This window comes from Bos indicus x Bos taurus, chromosome 23 (genome assembly GCF_003369695.1).
Source record: "Bos indicus x Bos taurus breed Angus x Brahman F1 hybrid chromosome 23, Bos_hybrid_MaternalHap_v2.0, whole genome shotgun sequence".
NCBI classification, from domain to species: Eukaryota; Metazoa; Chordata; class Mammalia; order Artiodactyla; family Bovidae; genus Bos; species Bos indicus x Bos taurus.
In genome coordinates this window covers 8,046,387-8,069,940 of record NC_040098.1, presented here as the reverse complement: position 1 = coordinate 8,069,940, position 23,554 = coordinate 8,046,387, and the positions used below count along the sequence as shown (strand labels likewise).

The 23,554-nt window shown below is 48.6% G+C and overlaps 1 protein-coding gene across 2 annotated transcripts in view; it reads right to left on the bottom strand.

Moving 5' to 3' along the window:
• The window catches only part of GCLC (glutamate-cysteine ligase catalytic subunit), a 44,862-nt gene that overhangs the window by 9,459 nt on the left and 11,849 nt on the right, over nucleotides 1-23,554 (bottom strand). For both annotated transcript variants that reach the window (XM_027525366.1, XM_027525367.1), the window contains exons 2-8: nucleotides 10,515-10,627; nucleotides 9,509-9,691; nucleotides 7,120-7,233; nucleotides 5,382-5,440; nucleotides 5,147-5,280; nucleotides 1,426-1,500; nucleotides 837-953 (exon numbers count right to left, since the gene is read on the bottom strand). In XM_027525366.1, coding sequence (XP_027381167.1) covers nucleotides 837-953; nucleotides 1,426-1,500; nucleotides 5,147-5,280; nucleotides 5,382-5,440; nucleotides 7,120-7,233; nucleotides 9,509-9,691; nucleotides 10,515-10,627 — 795 coding nt within the window. The remainder of the gene's footprint in view (nucleotides 1-836; nucleotides 954-1,425; nucleotides 1,501-5,146; nucleotides 5,281-5,381; nucleotides 5,441-7,119; nucleotides 7,234-9,508; nucleotides 9,692-10,514; nucleotides 10,628-23,554) is intronic.

The window sequence follows — 23,554 nt, the reverse complement described above, 5'->3', positions numbered from 1 at the left end:
CATGACTAAACCACTAACACTTTCACTTTCATAATGTAAACCAAAAAATTTGGTTTAAACCGTTAAAAAACCATTAAAATGTCTACTTTAAAGCTTATTTGTACTTAGTATGGTCAACACTTTATGAACAATTATATAAAGACCAGAGCAGCAGTAGTGCAGCCCTGGTCAAGAACATGAGAATCACCTGTGAGGACTCTTACTAATATGCACATCTGCGTCTCAGTTCTGGACTTTTTTTACTCACTGGGTCTGGGGGTGGGTAACTATTTTTACCCACCAGGGCTGGGTAACTATTTTTAAAGAGCTCTATAGGCGGTTCTGACGCACTCTTGGTTGGAGAGATGCAGGGTCAGAGTTCAACATGCAAACAAGAGGCACAAACCTACCCTTCTTCGGCAAAACTCACCCTTTATAAGGGGCCAAGGAATCTGACAACAGATTGCGCTTTCCCCAGCAGAGAAAGCACCACAGACAAAGCACTCATGTAGCGCCAAAAAGCTTTCTGGTAAAAACAGCCATCAGCACTGACTTCCAAAATAAAGAAAAACTGTTCTATCAATTTTAGAGGGCAAAACAAACACAGATTTCAACAAATGATGGAAGTTAACTTGGCACCGCCCCCCCGCCCCCCAACCAAATCACATTTCCCACATTCTCACCCCAAACACACCGTAAAGCCAAAGACAGGCTGATAAGCTGTCAGCTTCTTCCCGTGTGTGACTAACCCACTCAAGATGAAAACGGTTTAAGGGAGACTTCAACACTGTGAGTGGCGACAAGACCCCCACGTCACCTGCCGGATTCAAAAGGCTGGTAAGGAAAAGCGTGCCCACCTCCAGTCCTCTCTCCTCCCGAGTTCTATCATCTACAGACGCGGAAATCACGCCCCAGCGACAATCAATGTCTGACACGTAGCCTCGGTAAAAAGGCGACGCAGCACTCAAAGCCATCTAGGAACAAACAGAAGTCAGCACCTGCAAGGTCAAAGTGTCACCAGCACACTGAAGAAGGCTCTGTGCGGCTACCCCCGGTCTAGAAGCGCCAGGGTGCACCACCCTGCGGGCCCTACCACAGGCACTGCGCCTGCCTGCTCTGGGGAAGGACGGCGGGAGTGACGCCAGCCCCGGCCTCTGCTTCCTTGAATCATCCTCTCTAGACGGTGAGGGCAGGCGGGATGAGAGAAGGAAAAAGCTATGCTTGAACTTGACGTTTAACACATAAATGCCTCGCTAGCTAAAGCACTGCTAAACTCTTCAGCTTAGACACTTATCCATGAGCTCTCTGTCTGCATACTAGTTGTGTTAGTTCAGTTCTAAATGAAGTCTTAGCTGCACTTAAATAGCACATAGTCAGCGAATTTTGCACATGCAGTCTTTATCTGATATAAAAGAGTAGTTAAAATTAGGTGTGATTTCTACTTACGACAATTGGGCAGATGGTAGCCAACTGATCGTAAAGGTATCTGGCCTCAGATATGCTGCAGGCTTGGAACGTTACCTGTTTAAGAATCACAGATTATTAAAGAATAATACAAAATCATCACCATCCTCCCCAAGGAGCCAGTCCGAGAAGGAAGGTCGTTGCTTATGGCATGTGAGGTCATTCCAATGATCCCATCACTGAAGCCAGTTTTAAAAGCTGTCTTGGATGAACTTGTCTAGAATATGGCTTTAATCATGTTTGCATGGGATATAAATAACCCTGTTCTGATGTTAAGACTAGGAAGTCAGGAAAGAAAAACAGGACCTAAGACTCCCTTGGAATGCAAGGAGATCCAACTAGTCTATTCTGAAGGAGATCAGCCCTGGGATTTCTTTGGAAGGAATGATGCTAAAGCTGAAACTCCAGTACTTTGGCCACCTCATGCGAAGAGCTGATTCACTGGAAAAGACCCTGATGCTGGGAGGGATTGGGGGCAGGAGAAGGGGACGACAGAGGATGAGATGGCTGGATGGCATCACTGACTCAATGGACGTGAGTCTCAGTGAACTCCGGGAGTTGCTGATGGACAGGGAGGCCTGGCGTGCTGCGATTCACGGGGTCGCAAAGAGTCAGACGACTGAGTGACTGATCTGATCTGATACTAACAATGAAGCTCAGCCAGGCACTTCTCCTCTATGGCTGGCCATCCATGTGCGGTTGGCTGCGGGCTTATATACATTTTGGTACAAAAGGAGAATCTGGAGACGTGAATAATGGGCTTCAAAGCTCCCCACTGTGGCACCATGGGTAATAGCTTGGGAGGGGGCAGGACTGTAGAGAAGGCAGGAAGAGAAGGCAGTTTAAAACACTTCGACTGCCCAGGAAGAACTGCAGGCTGGTGGAGGAGGCACAGAAGAGCCACAGCGGGCCCGGAGACCGGCGGGCACAGACCAGAGAGAGCAGACCTGGGCTGGGCCCGGGTGATCCTTGGGCAGGTGGGGAGCTGCAGCACCAGGACACGACAGGCTTACTGAGCCACGGAAGTGACCAAGAGACCTGTAAGCATGCTTTCTTCTCAGTTTTTTGATTGGTGTCTCTTAGACGGTCTAGTACACGCTACATTTACAGGCAAATTCTGGAAAAGTCAACCCTAGAAAAATATGCTTAAGAAAACTGGCAGCTGGAATTCAGCAACCAAGTTACAGCAGGGATACAGCTTACAGCTTAGTTATGTTAAGTACATTTAAGAGCTAGCTTCCTTACCCCAGGACTGAGAGAGCCACAGCCAAACCAAACAGGACATCACTGCCGTAATGATGGGAAGGGAAAAAAGAATTCTTAACACCTTAACAAGGTATGAATATATGAATGGTTTTGGCTTCTGGTATCCTTTCAGAGTATCATATAAAGAAGAGAAGCAATTTCCCCTCAGGAAAATGAGGAGGGGGAAAAAAAGAAGGAAAATTGATTTTAGAAAACTAAATACCTAAAATTTGTCTAGTACCCAGTGTTGAAATCATAGAATTTTCTTGGGGGTGGGGGGAGGAAGGGAGCCTATCATAACACGCACGAACTTATTAAATGATTCCTGAAAAGTCCCCCGAGAGTCAAAAATTTGAATATGGTTAAAATTCATTTTGTTCTGTATAGTGAGTTGCTCAAAAGCCTTAAAACAATACTTTGAAATCATTTTGTCCTGCTTTCCTGTAATGGGTAGTTTCTAGGGTTCCACTTAAAAGATAACAGAGAGACTTCTATGGAGATTGGTGGAACCTGTCTCATTTTCCACTTACTCACAGTATTTGGGCTAAAGACTTTTAAGAGTAGTATTGAAAGTGGGGTGGCTGGATACGCCATTTAGAAAAAGAAAACAACCCTAAACCCATGACAAAGCTTAAACTGGATGGAAAACTGTATCTACAAGCAATAAAAATGCAAAATACCTGCCATTAGGACACATTTGTTTGTATAAACACTGTATCAAGGGAAAGAATGACCCCTCTGGAATGGGGCGACAGTGCAGTCTGCGGCAAAACACCTTGGTTTAATAGCAAACTGATGAGAAAAGGCAACCGGCATCCCAATACACTGCTACAGTTTTAAAGCCACGCACTGTTCAGTTCTAGAGTTTAATGGCTCTCCTCAGAAATATTTGTAATTAAGATAGTTAAGCAGACATGCAGTTAAAAGTCAAAAGGTCTCCTTTTTAATGCAGTGTGCCCAGCTGGAAGGAAACTCATGGCCTAGGTTTGTTTGGCAGACCCGCTTTCTACCACTCACATCAGCAAGTCAGGGAAAGTGGGGGAATGGGATCCTCGGCCACGGTTAAACACACTTAGCATGGATACATCTGACTCTCACGTTCAATTCTGATTATACATAGTTGGAAAAATGAACACATCCGAGATCCAAGTGCAGGAAGGCGTGCCTCTGTGCGAAGCTGCCTGAGACGGTGGGACACAGGGTCACCAGCTGTGTGTGCACAGCAGAGCCACCCCACGTGGGGTCAGGCTTCACGGTGCTCCACCAGCCAAGTAATTGGAACTGGAAAAAATCTCCGTAAGTCATAACAAGGCCCCCCTTTTTATCGGAGATTTTCAGTTTGAAATATCTAGTTTTGAGCCACTCCTACTTCTAACATTTTATTTTTTTAATTTGTATTTACTTATTTTTGGCTGCTGTGCGTGGGCTTTTCACGGCAGCGGCTTCTCGTGTTGTGGAGCGTGGGCTCGAGGCGCACAGGCTCAGCTGCCTGAGGCATGCAGAATCTTCCCGGGCTAGGATCGAACCTGTGTCCCCCTGCACTGGCAGGCGAATTCTTAACCTGCTCTTTAACCTTAAGGTGGTCTTTTCCTGGACCACCAGGAAGGTCCCAACATGATTTTAAACAAACTAAAGATTGAAACCAGTATTGCTGTTAATAAAAACAACAAAAGAGTATGAGCTGAGTCAGACTTAGAAGGGGCCTTAATAAAAACTCTTCTTTCAAGTGTTGAGAAGACTAAGGCCAGAAGGGAAAGGAGTTAGCCAAGTACCCGAGAGATGACAGCTGAAGCCTGGGTGCAGGCTGGCGGGCAGCCTGAGGGGTCCCCCCACAGATCGTCTATGGGATGGGGAAGCATCGATGCCATAGGCACCAGCAATCAGATTAGACCCGGGGTGGGGTGGGGAGGGCAGTATAATCATGTCATTAAAAGCGAGGCTACTCTACGTCCTGTGAAACAGCCAGGGGCAAGGCAAACCGGGGCTGTTAAATATTGATTCTTTTTATACCACTATACAGCCTTGCAGGAAGATAGAAGCTTAAAGTCCAAACAACCCTTCCCTTGGACCACAAACTCACTGGGGTGCATCCAGGGTTCATTTTCAGAAACAGATCTGAGCAGTGTTTACAATCTCAAAGCTAAACCATCACTAGATGGCAGCAAAAATTAGGCACAGAAAGAACTGAGACAGTGGCCCTGGAACATTCCACATTTTAAGTTCACGAGCAACTGTGTCTTCGCAGTGAACTCAAGATTTTGCATAATCTGTTCAGAGATACCTTCCAATGAATTTACTGGTTATTTCCAATAACCAGTGGTTTTCAGAAAGATGTTACTAGTTACAAAAATATTTCAACCTGATCAAAATTTTAAAGACGAAACACGCGCACCTCAAGAAAAGAAGATAATGGAGAGAAGTGGAGGCAGAAGCACCTCTTTGGGTCTTTGCACGGTACCTGTAGGCAGCAGTTGCCCATCCCGAAGCCCATGGCGTCCATGTAAATGTGGTCGGGCTTAGAGGCCTTCGTGGCCTCCTCGTCCTCAGGGAAAGTCTCTATAAATGGAGCTGGGGTGTTCTTGTCCTTAAAGACTGCAGTAATAAAAACAGAGAGAGAAAGAGGAGAGAGCAGGGAGTGAGAGGGAGTCAGCGTCAACAGCGGGGCAGGGGCTGCCCCTCCCGCCCACACTCACTGGGCACGTTGATGACCACTTTCTCGCCCCTCCGGTGCCGGATGTTCCTGGTGAGCGTGCTGAAACAGACAACAGACGTCCTGAGCGGGCGGCCCAAAAACCCTCACGCGGAAGAAGAATTTGATAACATAGCGCTACGCGGGACGGCTCCTCCCTCAGACAAGTCCCCTAAGGCAGCCCTACAGAAAAATCACATGCACCGAGACTGAGGGGTTTCCTGCAGCCTCGCCCGCGGGCTCCTGCCTGAGAACGTCACCCTCTCTCCTGTCCAAGCCCCCATCCCCGGCTCCGGGTGACTCCCCAAACCAAGCTCAAGTGTTCAAGGTCTGCCGTGGTCTGGCCTCACGCTATGCTTCTAATATTTTCCATGTTAAGTCCAAAACCTGAGCCAAGTTGAGGTCCTCATGTTCCCTGTGCCTCACGGGACCCCGTACTTCATTGCTGCCTGCATCCAACCCGCAGCTTAACACCATCTCACGGCCCACCACCTGATCCAGAAGCCCCCAGGGACGCTGTGAGCCCCGAACATGCGGCCAGTCCTAAAAGAGATGTCCTCTGAGGGCAAACACATGGCAGATTTTTAAGACTTGGTTTAAGAAATAAAGTAATACTTACTAGTAATTTAAAAATACTGATTGCAAGTTGGATGTATGTGTGTCATTAGCCACTCAATCGTGTCCAACTCTTTGCGACCCCATGGACTGTAGCCCACCAGGCTCCTCTGTCTATGGGATTCTCCAGGCAAGAATGCTGGAGTGGGTAGCCATGCCCTTCTCCAGGGGACCTTCCGGACCCAGAGTCAAGCCTAGGTCTCCCGCCTTACAGGCAGAGTCCTTACCGTCTGAGCCACCAGGGAGGCCCTTGAGATGGATATAGCTATAAATGTCATTCACTTTTTTTTTTAACTTTTTTAACGTGGCTACTAAATTACTATTAAAATCACATGTGTGCCTCGCATTATGGTTTCACCAGGCAGGGCTGCTGTCCGCCCGGCATGACGCCACCACTCGCGGGAGGCCGGCTTTGACCCCCTCGGTCAGAAGCACCCTCCTGTCGGCTGCGGCCATCTTTGGACATAATGTACCTTTTCTTACAGCTGCCCATCTCCTCCTTGGCACACCCTAACCCTAATGTTGGAAACTAAGCTTCTGGGTCTTCCTCTTCCCCAAAGACTCCACTCGTAGCGGGTGTGCAGACGTGTTACAGGAACGAACACTGAGCTGTCACAGGTCCCTAACCCTAGGTCAGGAGCCTGGGTTCAGGATGACAGGGGAGACCCAAAAGCACAAAGCTGAGATCAGACCAGTGGGGGCCCTAAAGCAACTTGAAACCCTGGAATCAAAACTACAGAGCAGCAGGTAGCGCGTGCCTCTCACACACACAGGCATTGGACATGTTACCTTATAGTCAAGATACACGAGCAGGGTGAGGACATCACAGACACCGGAGGTAAAAGATAAAAATAACGACAAGAAAGCTTCTCCAAACAGGAATTGAAATGACCTGGGGTTGAAATGAATTTGCAGCTAAGTGAACAACTTTAGGATGACTAGGAAAACGGGCAGATCCAGCCTGGAAACAAGCGGCAAGGGCCGTGCAGCCGTGGGAGACGGAGGGTGTGAGCCGGTGCAGCTGCGCGTCTGCTGGCTTCTGCGGAGTTCAGGAAGCGCACAGGAGGGTCTCGGGGGGATAATGCACCCCCAGGGCAGAGGCCAGGCGCTGAGTCACAGGCACTCACCTGAAGCGCGGGTGCTTGTTGATGGCTTCATCAGGAAAGAAAAGGGACTTGGAAGCTCCTCCTTCCACCGGGTTGGGTTTGAACTCGGGCAGCGTGAACCCAGGGCAGCCTAATCTACAACAAATTGAAGAACTAAAGAGATAGAATGTGTGTCCAAGGATTAAAAACTCACAAGTGCAACACTGCCTTTTTCAGGGGGGGTCCAGGTGTTCTGCCAACCCTGGGCCCCTTGCAACCAGCCCGTTGCAACCTTGCTCACCAAGCTCTTCTCTTGTGATCGCAGCCTTGGGCTGATTTATCAGAAGCCTCTGTCCACCCAGGGTCTGCAGGGCACATGTCGCAGCCGCCTCAGCTGTTTCCCCCAGGAGCTTCTGTCTGAGGCGTGCTCCTGTACTGGTTGTCAGCGTGGGTGCCCTGGGAAAGGTCTCCTGTTTCCTGCCTCTGCCCAGCACTTCCCGAATCCCTCCGGATCAGGCAGGTCCCCCACAGGTGACCCCGTTCGCCCCCAGGTTTCCCCCGGAGGCTGAAATCCAAGCCTATTATCTCAGTTGACTTAAGAAGCGCTTTAATTCCAACACAGAAACAAAGCTCTGCGTTCATCCCTAAATGTAAAGCTCAAATTCCACATCACGGGCAGTGATGCCACCAGCTCTCCCAAATTTAAGGTCACTGCTGAGTGTGCTGGGGGTGGGCGTAGGACTCACAGAGCAGCGCCAGGAGAGGAAGAGTGGCTGCTGGGGGTGCGCAGCTCCAGGGTGGGGAATTTCTGGCCTAGGAGCCAAAACTAGCTGGTGCCTTCTTTATTTTCAGTCTCAGCTTTAATAAAACCAGTTGCTCGCAACCACCTTGTGAAACAGTGAACTTGCCCATCATATCTGGAACAGTCCCAGATGTGATGGGGTCTTGGGAGGGTTCCTGCAGTAGCCTGCGTTATCCACCACGAGCCTGAAGCCTTAGGAGAAGCCCTCACAGAGAGTGACAGGCTGAGACCTGGGCACTCTCCGCTGACCAGGATCGGGCTGGAGCGGGGAGGTGAGCGCCAGTGCGCTGGGCGCCAAGTGGGCGGCCGGGACTCAGATCTGCGTGCCCAGCATGCAGGTCTTCCCTCTAGATGACCATCCGATGGCACCTCCAGGGGTGGGGACGCCCTCCACCTGCCCCGCCGGGCGAGCACCAGCAGACGGAATAAGGCCACAGGGACCGAGGAACTGTACTTCCGGTTGTGTCAGCCTGAGTAATTGACGTGTCAACAGTCACGTGAGCACGGGGTCACAGGGCCACCCTGCAGTTGCGCCCGTTTATGAACAGAGAATCCCCCTGTTCACACTGAAAAAAGCCGTCGTCTTCTCCCTCTTGATCCCCAAACAAAACTTTCCTGATCACTTAACTGTGCATTTAAGATGAGGCTTTTACAAACCAATAATTATTACTCTTGTTTTGCTTACAAATCCAAAAATACCCTCCCATCATAAAAGATAAACTTTAAAAAAAAATTAGATTTTTAGAATAAAACGTATTCCTCGCTCAACGTTCCTCCCTTCATAATGTGAGAAAAAGATACTTCTCTAAAATATTTGATGAGGTGCTTCAATTAAGGCCTTGATTATTTCGATGTGACCATGGAGATTTTAAAAAAGAAAATTCCCTTTAAGTGTCCTAAGACTGGTGGTGTGTCTTCTGAATGCCTGTGTTCACAGTGGACATTTATCAGGAAAAGAAAAAAAGGTATAAAAATAGTTCAGCATGTTCCAGGCTTTGGATACCAATCCTCAAAGTGCTTCTGAACTTTGGGGAGGTAAGCATACTTTGCCATGACTGAGAGATCTCTCGCAGAGATAACCAGATTTACGATTTGGTAGAACTGCATTCTTGTGTACAGGTCCTACATAAAACCGTGTGATATTTATGTACCTCATTCTAAGCCGAGGACAGAATTCCACTGACTTTACATTCACTCTTGTGAACTTTTAGCCATAAGCGGATTTGACGAGAAATCCTAACTTGTTTCAGCGTGATCCAAACATGACCCGACGGCTCCCGTGTTCTTTGTGTGCATCGCCCGTCCCAGGAGCGCTGAAGCTGACCCGCTGATCTGATCTAGGGGGCAACGTGTGCCCTTCCTTAAACAATGCTCCCTCCCCTTGGCCTGGGGAGTGTGTGGCCCTCGGGTCCTTCCGCAGTCCCCCAGCCCCACCACCACCATCACCACCGGAGGCCAGCATGTGACTCGGCCTGCAGCTCTGACGTTACAGATTCTATCAGATGCAGCGTGACGAGGATAAACCGTCCACAGTATGAGAGCTGCGGGGTCAAGTGCTAGGTTGTGAGCTGCTCTCCGGACACCGGATGCTCTGAAGCGCCAGCTGCGGGCGTCGACACAGGGACTAACCTGGGAAAGGAAGTGATCGTGCAGAGGGCCTGGTTTTCCCCCAGGAGAGATGTGGCTTCTTTGCGCCGTTTCCTCATGTTGTCCTCAACTGTGTTGAATTCAGACATGGTCCCACCGTACGGCTGCCCGGGTGTCCCCTCGATCATGTAGCTCCCATATTCTGGTCTCCAAAGGGTTGGATGGCTGCAAAGGAGAAAAGGTTTCAGGTCCCTCTTATTCTTCTGCTGCAGGCTGCTCCCTTTTCAGTTTTGAAAAAGCGGCTTCCAAAAATTTACAAAACACTGGGTATACAAGAAGCCAAGAATGCTTTACGGTTCCCAGAGCCTGTTAATCTTCCATAGCTGTGTTAACTGTGTAAGGGTTACAAGTGCTGGGTCCAAAATATTTATAAATAACTGAGCTGCACGCAGGGCATGCACTGTCCAAGACAAACAAGCCCGTCCACTCTGCGGGGAAGGGTGTGAGGGCTGAAGGCTCCTTCAGTTTAACGCTGGGCTCCAAACGCAAACCCAGCCTCCCAAAATTTAGTGGGCAGAAAAATGAACATGCCCCCTTCACCTCTGTCTACTGAAATAAAGAAATATTAAAAAAAAAATATCTTTCTAGCCAAACAAAATCCATCTGCAAGTTTTCTCTGGCACCATGGTTTGCGATCTTGGGAACACGTTGCCAATTTTTTTTAAAAAAATATTTAAATAGTAAACAGACTTTATGTGGCATTTACTCTTCCAAGTGCTCAATAATGTATTTAGAGTGTCAGCACCCTAAGAGGCACCCCTGATTTACAGAAGAGGAAACTGAGGCACAGAGAAGCTAAGCCCCTCACCTAAGGGTGCTCAGCTATTGAGTAGAGGGAGCAAGATTTGAACCCAGGCAACTGGGAACCAGAGCCTGAGCCTTAAACTGCTGGGATCCCTGGTCTCCTGTAAATGGGAGGAAAGATGTCACTCCGATGGTCCTAACAGTTTCAGAAACTCAAAAACAAGCCCCCAGTCCATCAGCTTACTTTGGGTTCGTCCTTTCCCCCTTTTCTTGCAGAGTTTCAAGAAGTTCCTCTCCAGACAGGACCAGTTGGGCTTTTTTCTTTTCATGATCAAAAGACACCAACATGTACTCCACCTATTGAGAATAAAGGAGAGAAAGATGAACACTCCTCCATCCAGACTCGAGCTTGATGTGACCTTCGAGAGAGAGAGAAGCAGGGAGGTTGGGAAGGGTCACGGGAGCCAGGAGTCACCGTGGCTTACACGATGGTGCTGTATGACGCGACACCCGGAGAGAGCGGCCAACAGTGGTCTGGCAGGAGGACCAGAGCTCTCACTCAAGTCTGTCTTCTCCCGTTTGACGTAGTCCCTTCTAGAAAGGTCAACACGCCCACTCTGACAAACGGTACTTTGAGAGAGAAGTTTTGAAAATAAGATTCTGTAAATCGTGGCTCCAAGCAGCAGTCGCGTTTTACAATGTATTTCCTCAGTGGGCTTACTATAAATTTATGAAAGGGGTTACCTGGGCATACTCATCAAGGTAGATGACCCTTCCTCACTGGGAGGTTACTTAATCATCCCACTGTAAGCCCTGCTAGTGGACTGTTAAATCATAATCAAACACATCGATATGGAAGTGTTAGCCTAAGAGTTTTGGCAATTTCTTTTTTAAAAATACACATGTCATTACTTTCACTTTTTAGTATTTATTAGTTATTTGGCTGCACTGGGCCTTAGTTGTGGCAGGTGGGATCTTTAGCTGCCGCATGCGAGCGTTTAGTTGGGGCACGTGGGATCTAGTTCCCTGACCAGGATCGAACCCTGGCCCCTGCTTGGGAGCATGGGGTCTTTGCCATTGGACTGCCAGGGAAGACGCCCGGCAATTTTGTTTCGGTTTTTCAAGAGTAGATTAAGGCCACTTCCCCACTCTGAACCGACACAGAATTTACAATTCAAGGTGTGCTAGTGCATTTATAACAATACCTGGTGGAATTCTGATAAAAATCAAGAGTGAAATACCAAAGTAAGACTTTTCTGGGCTGAGTATAAATAGAACCTGCTTTTGTTTTCCCTGAAATTGTGTGCTGTAAGTCATGAGAGCTGGTATTAATCCTGAAGGTTGTGAACCACTCTTTACGGTTAAAGTAAGACACACAGCGTCCATACGTAAGTGAAAAGATTGGAGCTGGATCGTTCAGGGAAACATGTGAGAGCACCCTTTGCACAAGGCCCCAGACCTGTGCCACGAGGCAGCCGGCTCTCCGGAATTACTTTGTCTGGCTTATCATAAAAGAGGCAAGCAACAAGGCACCCATTATCTGCCTTATCCACCTGACATTCTGCATGTAAATCCAGATCACAGCCTTAAAAACAAACCAAAGCCGGGAAGCCCAGCAGCAGGCCTGGGGCGGGGGTGGGCTGCTCCCCCTGGACGGGGGCTCTGGTCTGTGCCTAATTCACACGGACCTGCCTCCCCAGCCTTGCAAGGTGCCTGAGTCAGACATCCGTATCAGAGACTTTCAAGAGACTGTTTGGCCCTTCAGCTAAAAAATACAAAAGGGTAAAAATGTTAGTAACCATTGGGAAAGAGCTTGACAACAGGCTTGAATGACAACAAGAAATAAACTTTAACTTTTATTAGTTGCTGTTATGGACTGAATGTTGGTGTCCCGCACCCCCAACCATATGTTGAGGCCCTTTACCCCGATTGGACTGCATTTAGAACTGAGGCCTTGTGGGGGTGGGGGTGTACCTAGGTCAGCAAAGTGGGGCCCTTTGATGGGACTTGTGACCCTCTAAGAAGAGATGAGGAAGATGAGTTCTCTCCCCCACTCGAGGACAAAGCGAGAAGGCGTCTGACTGTAAGCCAGGAAGAGGGCCCTCACCCAGAACCAAAACTACCAGCATTTTTGACCCTGGACTGTCTGACCTCCAGAACTGTGAGAAATAAATGTCTGTTGCTTAAGCCACCCAGTTTGTGGTATCTGTTACAGCAGCCTGGGGGGATCGAGACAGCTGTCTTATTGATGAGTTCAAGTCCCTACTCTTGGTTCTCTATCACGAATTTCTTTAGTTCAAAAAAAATGAGTAAGATGGCTTGATTTACATACACGAACCAGAAACGTGAGATCTGCACCTGTACAATCACTCAATGTTCAAATGCCAGGAAGCTGCAGGCGGCAGAATCTGGAATTGCTCCCAACATTTACAAGTTTTCAGGTAACACCTACAGATTCAGTACTCCTGAAAAGCTAAAGCCTGATGGAACAGGAAACTTTGTTAGGTCTCACGGGGGAGATATGAAAATATCGTAAGTATGAGAAACAACTTCACCTTTAAACAAGCACAATGAGCAGTGGTCTGCTAGGAACCTCTGGATCCTCGTCTTACCCACCACGCCCCGTAGGCACGATCACCCACTTTGCAGATGGACAAAGAGGCTGAGTGGACCGCCCAGGGCAGCGAGTGTCAGCAGCGATGTGAACCCCAGCCTGCCTGGTCTCAAGGCCCAGCACAACTTGTTGCTAGGACCACAGAGGATTTCAATCTTGGATAAGGATAGGGATAAGCCTTCTGAAAGAACTGCTGTAAGCTGTGAGGCAGGGAAAGGTTCTAATACTGGCTACAAATCTCTCAGACTGGATTATACCTCCACTTTATGAAGTAGGCCTGATGTTACATCATAGAAGCGGAGCTCACACAGTTCTAGGTGGAGATCTACACTGATGGGTTAGCTTGCCTCTTTAGGCCCAGCTCAGATTGCCATTGCTCTATGCTGCATTCTGAGCCCCCCAGATCCCCCCGTCCCGCGTAGAAGGAATCCTCCTCCTTCGATCACTGGTTCCAACACATCTGCCTTGCACCATCTGTTGGGGTGAAGTTATCTTCTTAACGAGAAAACATGCTTCTTCCGGAAACAGAGATGAAGAGATACTCCCCTGCTGACTGGGTTCCCACTGTCTGTCTATTTATCAAAATGAGCAAGAACGTTGGTACCAATTTATACAACCTATATTGCAATTACTTTTGTTAGTTTCCTGATTTTGAAATAATTGAAATCTTGTTTTCAGAATCACGCTTGGCCCAGAAGTTTGGGTAGGGCAAGAGAATAGAAAGCTCAGACTCAGTTTGAGTTTTAAATATCAGCCAAATGGGTGGCATTTAAAATGCTAACAGACCAAACCCTAATTAAAAAATAATCACCCATGATCTCATTAAGCAAGTGAAACAGAAACACAGAATACTTACAAGAAGAAGGGAAACTTCTGGATAAAATTTACTTATTTTGGGGATAAAATCTAAGTTCAGTTAGAAGGCCTAGAATTCCCTGAACATTTTATAAACTCAAATTTAAGGCTTTCTGAATTATCCCCTACAACCTCCTCCATGTCTCTCAATTATGGCTCAAAAGGCTTCTTTAGCCTCCCAGCTTTTTGTTAACTTATTTACCCCTTCCTCCATCCCAATATATTTACGTTTATCTCCAATTCTAGTTCATGCTGCTGCTGCTGCTAAGTCACTTCAATCGTGTCCGACTCTGTTCGACCCCATAGATGGCAGCCTACCAGGCTCCCCCGTCCCCGGGATTCTCCAGGCAAGAACACTGGAGTGGGGTGCCATTTCCTCCTCCAATGCATGAAAGGGAAAAGTGAAAGTGAAGTTGCTCAGTTGTGTCCAACTCTTTGCGACCCCATGGACTGCAGCCCACCAGGCTCCTCCGTCCATGGGATTTTCCAGGCTAGAGTACTGGAGTGGGGTTCCATTGTCTTCTCCAATCTAGTTGGGGTGCCATTGCCTTCTCCAATCTAGTTCACACAAGCCCTCAAATAAACAACTCGTTCTTTAGGCGCCAATCTAGAACTGTAAGGGAGTTTGGTTCAGTTACAAAAAGTGACACATTAGAAGACTTCGTTTCCAATATAAAATACCCAGAGCCACAAGGAGTTGATTATTTCTGGATTTTTGTCCCCATCCTAAACTTGCTATTTACATACAAAGGATGAGAGGAAAAGACAAAATCAAAGGGAAAACGAAACAGGATGTCGAGGCCCTTCTGCACACAACACGATTCTAAGGACTGGCTCCGCCTGCTAGCTTCAAATAGCACCCGAGCTGGCGTGGTGCAGTGTCTCTCTACGTGCACGGCACACAACACGGCTCTAGATGCAGACACCCAAGGAGCATTATAAATGGGCAGAGTGACTGATTCAAATTTGCACGAGTAGCATATCATTTGCAAGGAGCAGAAATAGCCATCTGTTCTCTGACCAGATTACAACTCCCTGCAAATAATTTAAGGCACTACTATTTGGTGCCCATCAGTTGTCTCTTTAAATGCAAGGAGGACAGGCCCAACAGAAACGCCCAAGTAGGTTTTGAGATGCTCTACTTAAAACGTGCGCTACTTTTTCTACAAATAAAGTTAAAATCCTTTAAGTTTCTATTGCTAAAAGACTAAATGCTATCCCACTAGGATAAAAGTCACTAATACTTCTGAGCTGCTGAATCAAAGACAAAGGCACATTCAAAAGACTATTACATGGTTTACTAACGATAGAGGGTTGCTAGGAAGGACCTGGACACGGGAGCCTTCCAGCCATTCAACGCAGGTCTGCACAAGCAGGAGGTGCTGTGTGTTCACCTGAAATTAGGCCAATAAAAATAAAGAGCTTTAATTGAGGGTGATGTAAGTCAGTGCCGAACACAGACAGTGACATACTTGTGGCATTAAAGCTCAAGTTAACAGTACTGTTAACGTAATATTAAAATGCTGACATTTTTAGAATTCAAGTCATTCAATAGCACTAACTAGTTTAAAATTTGAACATTCTTTTTTTTTTTTTTTTTTAAGGCATTTTGATACTCTACCATGAAGGTAAAGGTTTCAGGAAGCTCAGAATTTGAGGAAAGACTAGATGTTTTATAAAATATTAAGTTTTAAATTTCTGCTTCCCAGAGATGAAAACAGTGCTTGATTTAGAATCTAGATCTATTAAGACTCAGAATCAGCCATAGGCAATTCCCTATTTAGGGAGACAGTACTTTGAGAAAGTTCCTGTCAATTTCTGTGTACATTAGAAAAAAGGAATGTTCAAATCTCTTTGAAACAAAGTTACACAAAGGTCCCTGGGCCACCTCTCTAAGTATCTAACAGATCATGTGCCCAACCTCTCAAGAGAGGGAACCCATCACCACGTCCTTGGGGACAATGAGGTCCTAAGTGCTTCCCCGGCACTGGGAGGACTCCACCGCTATACACCTGTGCCCAGGAGGGCAGGGTGGGGGGACTTAGCCCAGGAGGAGTGGGCTGCAGCCACCTTACTGACATTCACAATTCAGGATTTAGGGCCAGCTCCTCCCATTCACCTGCCCAGGCAGGGAGTACTCTTGACTCCTACTGGAACCACCTGTTATTTCTAAGAAACCTGGTTTTCTCCTTACACTGATCTCCTGAACAAACCCGAAGCCATCCTGTGGTCAGGCTGTAAGTGGCCGATGACCCTCAAGTGCCGAAACGCAGTGTCCCGCAGCACGCCCTGCAAGTCCTTTGACTCAAGTCCTATCTTCCCCAAGTGCTGGGAGCAATGCCGGTGCAGAGCCAGGCGGATGACTCCTGCTCTCAGCTCACGCAGGGCCTGGAATGACAGTCAACAACCCAAGGGAGCTAAACGGTCTGGGCAGCAGCTCAGGATGACTGTCAGAGCTGGGCCTGTGCTAACAGGAGGGTCTGGTTCCGCCTTGGGGATCAGAAGGCTTCCTGGGGCAAGGGGTTGGCCAGGCAAAGGAGGAGGTCCTCATAAATACAGCCCCCCGCCTGACAGCTACCCTGACTGCAGTGTAATCACCTGGCGGGCTGCCCAGAGATACAGATAAACTGGGCGCACCCCCCAGGGGACCATGTCACGTAGGCCCGCCTCTAGATCCTAAACTGCTTTAAAGCGAGAGACCAGAAGACGGTTCCCTCACACAGCAAATATTAATGACCGATGTTTTTGAGCACTTTTGACCATCCAGCTGGATGGCACCCATTTTCACATCGAGCATGACACCCAAGCCTGGAGCACCCAAGGACGTGCCTGCCACGGTGATGCTACTTGGCTTCAGAATCACCTGCAGTGAAACAGCGGAGACCAGTGCGGCAAGATCCAAACAGCCGCGCTTGAAACGGCGGATGGACCTGCGCTGACCGCCACAAGTCCAGGAACCACCTGTAAACGGTGATATTTTAGACTGTAACTGTGGAGATGTTCTTTTAAAAACCGCCCTATTTTCCCCAAAAGGAAACGTTTCAGTAGCTCACTCTAAAGTTACATCAGGGAACTAAACTCAGTATTTTGTGATAACCTCTAAGGGAAAAGAATCTGCAGAAAACATACATATATGAATGTGTGTGTATGTCTGTACATATATGTGTGTATATATATGTACATATAACTGAACCACTCTGCTGTACGCCCGAAACACAACATGGTAAATCAACTATACTTCAATAGGAAAAAAAAAAAACACACACGGGCCAAAAATAAAGTTACATCAAACTCTTAGAATATCTGTTATATTTTAACTTTTTCCCTACTATGAAATGCCGTTTCATACCACAGATGACACGGGGTGCACACCAGGGAAGTTTACACAAAATAAAGTGACCTTGGCCTGGCCTTCCGCTGGCGTGTCCTAGACGTGGACTTCAGCTAACAAAGCAGGAGGCTCTTTATTTATAAAATGTTAATCTCAAATATAACACTGTGCAAAGTGACGAATTTCCTATACGATTAGGTAAAGTTACTTCCTTGAATCACTACCAAAACAAATTCTTCCCAGGCCAAGATTAAGATAAGAGGCCTTGGTGAAAAAACTTTTAAGATTCAGGAGAGAGCAGGGAAAACTGTGATGGATCTCAGAAAGGGGACAACGAGACCTTTCAGTAAATGGGCGGGGGGGGGGGGGGGAATCCTCTCCTTTATTGGAGACACTAGGCAGGTGTGACTTCCTGGATTTAAAATTAAATAAAAATTTCAGTTCCCAAGTTCCTAACTGGATATTGCAAACAATTCGATTACTGCAGCAAGTGGTACTACACAGCTCTGGACTTAAGCTCGGGAGAACTCACCTCCTGGAATTATATTTGGACACACTTATTGATGCATTGCTGCTGGTTCAAAGGGAATCCTGCATGCAGATTGGCTCTTTCTTGTTCTACAAATGCTGTGAGACCTCTACCTTCTGGGCCTCTGAACTGACAAGGGCTGATTTTTTTTTTTAACCATGCCACTACATGTCAGGCATATGGTTTTAATTTTCTGATGGTTGGATGTCACCACTGATTCAGTGGACATGAGTTTGAGTAAACTCTGGGAGATGGTAAAGGACAGGGAAGTCTGGCATGCTGCAGTCCATGGGGCTGCAGAGAGTCAGATATGACTGAGCGACTGAACAAGAAATAAAGGCCAGACTAAGGCACTCCTACCTTATTTCTGAATCAAACTAGCAGAACCCAACTGGCCTGCTCTTACAAATTAAACTCAGAAAAGACAGCAGATTATGTGAAGTTATCAAAGGGGATGTTTGCTGTGGCCATCAACAGGGGTACTCTGCAACTTAGAAACCTAAGCCAGAAGACACTTCCTCCTAAAGAAACAATATTGAAAATATAAATAGTTCTTGTCTGCTGGACTTTGTCGCTCAGTTGTGTCCAACTCCCCCATGAACGGCAGCCTGCCAGGCTCCTCTGTCTATGGGATTCTCCAGGCAAAAATACTAGAGTGGGTTGCCATGCCCTCCTCCAAGGAATTGTCCCAACCCACAGGTCAAACCCAGGTCTCCTGCATTGCAGGCAGACTGTTTATGATCTGAGCCACTGGGAAGCATACAAGTAGTTCTTATTTATCTCAAAACACCTGCAGATTAGAACCTTCCAGACTCTGAGGATAAGTTAGTTCCTTGGCTCTTTCCTGAGAACAGGGTCCTGGTCACCAAGTGGCTGACAAGAGAGGGTGCCATGGATCAACTGCTCTGCAGTACACAGCTGGGGAAAGGGCAGGAAGGGAAAAACTGATGAATCTCATAAAGGGGACGTTACCTCTCAGTCAAGGGGAAAAAAAACACCATCCTCTCCCTTATTGTAGACAGTAGGCACAGGTGACTTATTGGATTTAAGGAGTGAGGGGCCCTGGAGGACTCCCACGAGGTGCAGGAGAACTCTGAGCTTCAGGAGGGTGGGCTCTGGGCCCCTGTGAGTGTGCTTAGCGAAGAACTTGGCCCCAGTTCAGGGACCACCGTGGAGATAGGAGAAATTCAGGGGTTTCGTTCTCAGGAACTGGTGGTAGGTTAACCCACCCGACAAAGGGAGGGGTGATGCTCTCTAAGGAAACTGAGAGCTGGTGTTGAAACAGGACGTCCAGCTCCGAAGTCACTGCTGTGTTCGGAGGGCCCCCTAAGCCCCCAGGATTCCAGAGCCAAGTCGAAAGTCCTTCCATCTCAGGGAGGGTCTCTCATAACCGCATCTCACAGAGGCGGTGCCTGGATGCTGCGGCAGGCCCCACCAGCAGCTCTGACCTGCTGAAGACAGAGTCTGGGGGACGGAGATGCGCCAACCCAAGCCCCTTCCCACCAAGCCTGGAATTCACAGGGAAAGGTTACAATCTCAGATACATCAGAGCTCCTGATTTGGGGTGCTGACGCTGGCCTGCTGCCTGGGTCCAAGATCCGCACCTTGGCATAACCTTCAGGTGAGGTCAGCCTGATCCCCAGAGAGGCTCATCTGTGTCTGCGCTTTTCCCAGGGCTGGGCTCCCAGCAGAAGATTAGCTGAGAAGGCAGCAGTCACATCTCTAAACCTGTTAACATCCGCCCTGCGGACAGAGAAAGCGACTGCACGTTCTCCATATTTCAGACCTGAAAGCTCACTGGCATTTCTCTGGGAGGGAATCACCGGCCATCTGGGAACCAACAGCACCTCGAACAGCCGGCACCTGGGGCTCGAGGCCTGCATCACAGCAGCCCACTCCTCCATCACCCACCCCCACTCCACTCCTTTCCCTTCCACCTCCAGCCTCCTCTTGGCTTGGAACCTCATTTAAATCTAAGTTACTTAACCAAAAAAGGTCCGTCTAGTTAAGGCTATGGTTTTTCCAGTGGTCATGTATGGATGTGAGAGTTGGACTGTGAAGAAAGCTGAGTGCCCAAGAATTGATGCTTTTGAACTGTGGTGTTGGAGAAGACTCTCGAGAGTCCCTTGGACTGCAAGGAGCTCCAACCAGTCCATTCTGAAAGAGATCAGCCCTGGGATTTCTTTGGAAGGAATGATGCTAAAGCTGAAACTCCAGTACTTTGGCCACCTCATGCGAAAAGTTGACTCATTGGAAAAGACTCTGATGCTGGGAGGGATTGGGGGCAGGAGGAGAAGGGGACGACAGAGGATGAGATGGCTGGATGGCATCAGTGACTCGATGCACATGAGTTTGGGTGGACTCCGGGAGTTGGTGATGGACAGGGAGGCCTGGTGTGCTGAGATTCACGGGGTCGCAAAGAGTCGGACACAACTGAGCGACGGAACTGAACTGAAGAGCTGTATATTTTTTTCTTGTATAAAAAGAGGATAACGCCTACCTCAGGGGGTCACTAGTGAGGATTACAAAGAATCATGCCTGTCAAGTGCCTAAAGCAGAAGCGAGTCCACGTATCCCCCTGTATTACTGGTGATTACTTTCTAAGTCTTAGGGCAGGGACACACACATTGAGGCAGAACGGTGTCTTGCAAGTGTCCTTAGGGGGGCACAATGGCCTGTAATCAACATTACCCAAAAGACTCGAGATAGAGCAGAATATCATGAAAATTTCACCCTAATGCTGCTACCCATGGCATTTATTTCCGGTACTCGGGGTCTCAGTAAAAGGAAAGCCTTCTGGCACAACACCCATTAGCACTGTGAAAGCAGGCACAGATCAAGTCACTTCCCTCCCAACCACTGCCAAGGTCTGAAACTCAGAGGAAGGCAGCACCCATGCCCCGCAGCCCTGCACTGCTCCAGCCCAGCCCTCCTCTCCAGCCCCACCCCCAGGCCGCACCAAGGTGACCACTGGCCTTAATGCTTCTCTGGGCCTGGACAGCTCCTCTGCTATCTGCTTGGCAAGCTCTGGCCGCAGGCCTTTGGGAAGCTGGCTCTGGAGGGGCTCTAGTTAAGCGCCCACTCTTCAGAGGACCCTTGGCTGGCTCCCAACACCAGGACCCCTCTTGGCCCCACGTCCAAGGGCTCCACCCACACTTGGGCCTGGTGAAGTTGTGGAAGGTGGTTAGCCTGGCCAGAGCAGTCACAATTTCCCCTCTCTCCTCGCAAATATTATAATCATGGACATTAGGAACATGTTTTAATCTCTGGAAAATATGGAAAAGAACAACCGTGTCCCTTCCAACTCTTAACTACTGTTTCTGTAGATGCACTCTTCCAGAAATTCTCATAGTATAGGATCATCTCTTTTTCGTTCTCTCTCAAATGCAAGACATTGCATACTCTGTATTGCCAGGAAGGGAGTTTCTTTTCGAATCCATTGTCTTGCTACCCAAGGCTCACCCCTTCTAGCACATGATCTCTTAAATTGAATGCATACATCAGTGGAAATCTTCCTAAAGCTGATTACGTCCTCTTGTGCTACAACAGGAAGACACTAAACACACTCCCATTTACGAAGGCTTCAGACTCCGGGCAATTTCATTTCTTTAAGGAGGATCATAACAGAGCAAGGACCTGGGAAGCAGGCACCAGCTACTGCGCCTAGATCTGCTTCTCCAAGCTGCTTTTGGCATTGGTTTCTCACTTCTTCTTCAACTGGTTTTTGGTAGTTTATCCTGAGCGGAGGAAGGAGATGACCGGCGTGCAGGACAGTATATGAAGTGGGTGATCTCTGGGTGAGGGCTTGGGACACGCTTCCAGGAGTAAAGTGCATGCCCTCTGTGCTACATACTTGCTTCCTAGCTGCGGCTGTTTGCATTCTGAGGCCAGCAATTCCTGACTGCTGGGTCCCTCTCACCCAGCCAGAGCGGCCTGGGCCGCGGCAGCTCCGCAGGCTGTGCTGCTGCAGGCTGTGCTGGATGGTGCGCCTTCCAAGCGCCCAACTTGTATAAACACGTGAACACTTGAGCGGGAAATGAGGGGAGTGCTCCCAAATAACCTCTCTAGGTTGCTCTGAGGCTTCCAGGGCTCAGCATATTCTTTCAAACAAAAACCTTTTTTAAATTAAAAAAAATGTAAACGTTCGAGGAGGCTCTGGCCTCCGGGTTTGTTTTAAAACCCTGCTTCTTCAGCACACGGTTCAGAAAGAAGTTAACTGAATCCACAAGACTGAAAAACGGGCCTGGGGCATGGGAGACAAGACAGTGGGTTTGTGTGAAAATCTACGTAATTACGAACATCTGGTTTGGGGGTTCTTTGGTAATCTTGTTGTGGAAATAAGTTAAATTACTAAATCTTAACCGTAGCAGACAAAAACATCTAAGAACACTGAGAGCTCTCCAAACAGAGTGGAGCCGTGGCCCTAGGAACTCTCCAAAAATACACCGACACAGGTAACCAAGCTTTCTGGATGCCTACAGAAGATGTGTTCTTTTGGATGTACGTCTAATGCTTATGACTCCTTAATTTCTCAAACAATATCTGAGAAACTCAGCCTTTAAGAGGCGGCGATTCAGGGTCATTGTTCTGAACTACTCAATCCTTTAAAATCAGTTTCAGTATACAATCCCCTTGGCTACTAAGTTCAGTGACCAAAATGCATATGCTTTCTGAGCTCAATTCTGTTTCTTTCTGAGACTCATAATCGAGATTTCAAGGACCCTACAAGCTGTGAAAACACGCATGGGCTTTGTGCCATTTATCTTGGCAGGAAACCAATTCTTGCTCTTTTCCCAAGTTCTTAATATGTTTGGGATCGGTCTCTGCCAAAGCCTCCAGTCCCTGCCTAACCGGCCAATTTGGGCTCACTTCCGTTCCCGTCCCCAGATCCCCTTGAAAGCCTGCCGCCCTCCCTGCCCCCAGAGTGACCCACCGCCCCTGCGGTCCTTCTTGGGGTCCCACACACGCCCGGGTCCCTAGTGGGGGTCAGCGGGGTTCAGGGGCACTGGCCAGGCTTCCTCTCTGGGTCAGGCACCTCGCCCTCCTCAGTTTTAGCCCTGTCTGCAGGCCTGCGGCCGCCCCATCACACACACAGCCCGCCCAGACGTTGCTCCAGCTTCCTCTGCCCAGTATCTCTGCTGCACCAGCATGGGGCTCCTTCACCTGGAGGGTCTCAACCCAGAAGGCCCAAGCAGTTCCCCAGGAACCAGCCCCCCGGCCCTCACCCCAGGCGACACTCTCTCCCCTTCCGCAGCAACGAGGCGCCCTCTGCAGTGGGAGCTCCCAGCCTCCAGTTACCTTCCCAGGCAATTTTCCCAGCCCCTCCAAAGGGACCTGGGCTTCCCTGGTGGCTCAGCTGGTAAAGAATCTGCCTGCAGTGAGGGAGACCCGGGGTTCTATCCCTGGGTTGGGAAGATCCCCTGGAGAAGGGAACGGCTACCCACTCCAGTGTTCTGGCCTGGAGAATTGCATGGACTATATAGTCCATGGGGTCGAAAAGAGTTGAACAGGACTGGGCGACTTTCAGTTCACTTCTGAAGGGACCCAGGATTCGTCTCCGAGTACCACCATTCCTAGACTGACATTCCTATTGTCAGACCCTAGTACAATGCATGGCCCATCGCGGGGGCCCTTCTACAGCCTCGGCCTCTACCCACGCCCCGTGCCCTGCTCTGGTCCCACACCATGGCAGAGACCCTCAGCTTCAGGAATTTCACAGTTGTACGTCTGGACACGCCCATCCCTGGCCCCCTTGCCACCTCCATCTGAGATCCTCCCAGAAGCCCCACATCCCACCCCCATCTCTAAGGCTCCCAGGATTTGCATGTAGAGAACAAACTTCTCCCTCCTCCCTGTGCCTCCACCGCCCCCCACAGGCACGCCACTGGAGCTCTTCCAGGGCAGAGAATGCCTCCCTTTCCTCGGTTTCTCTCTTCAAGCCCATGACCAACCACG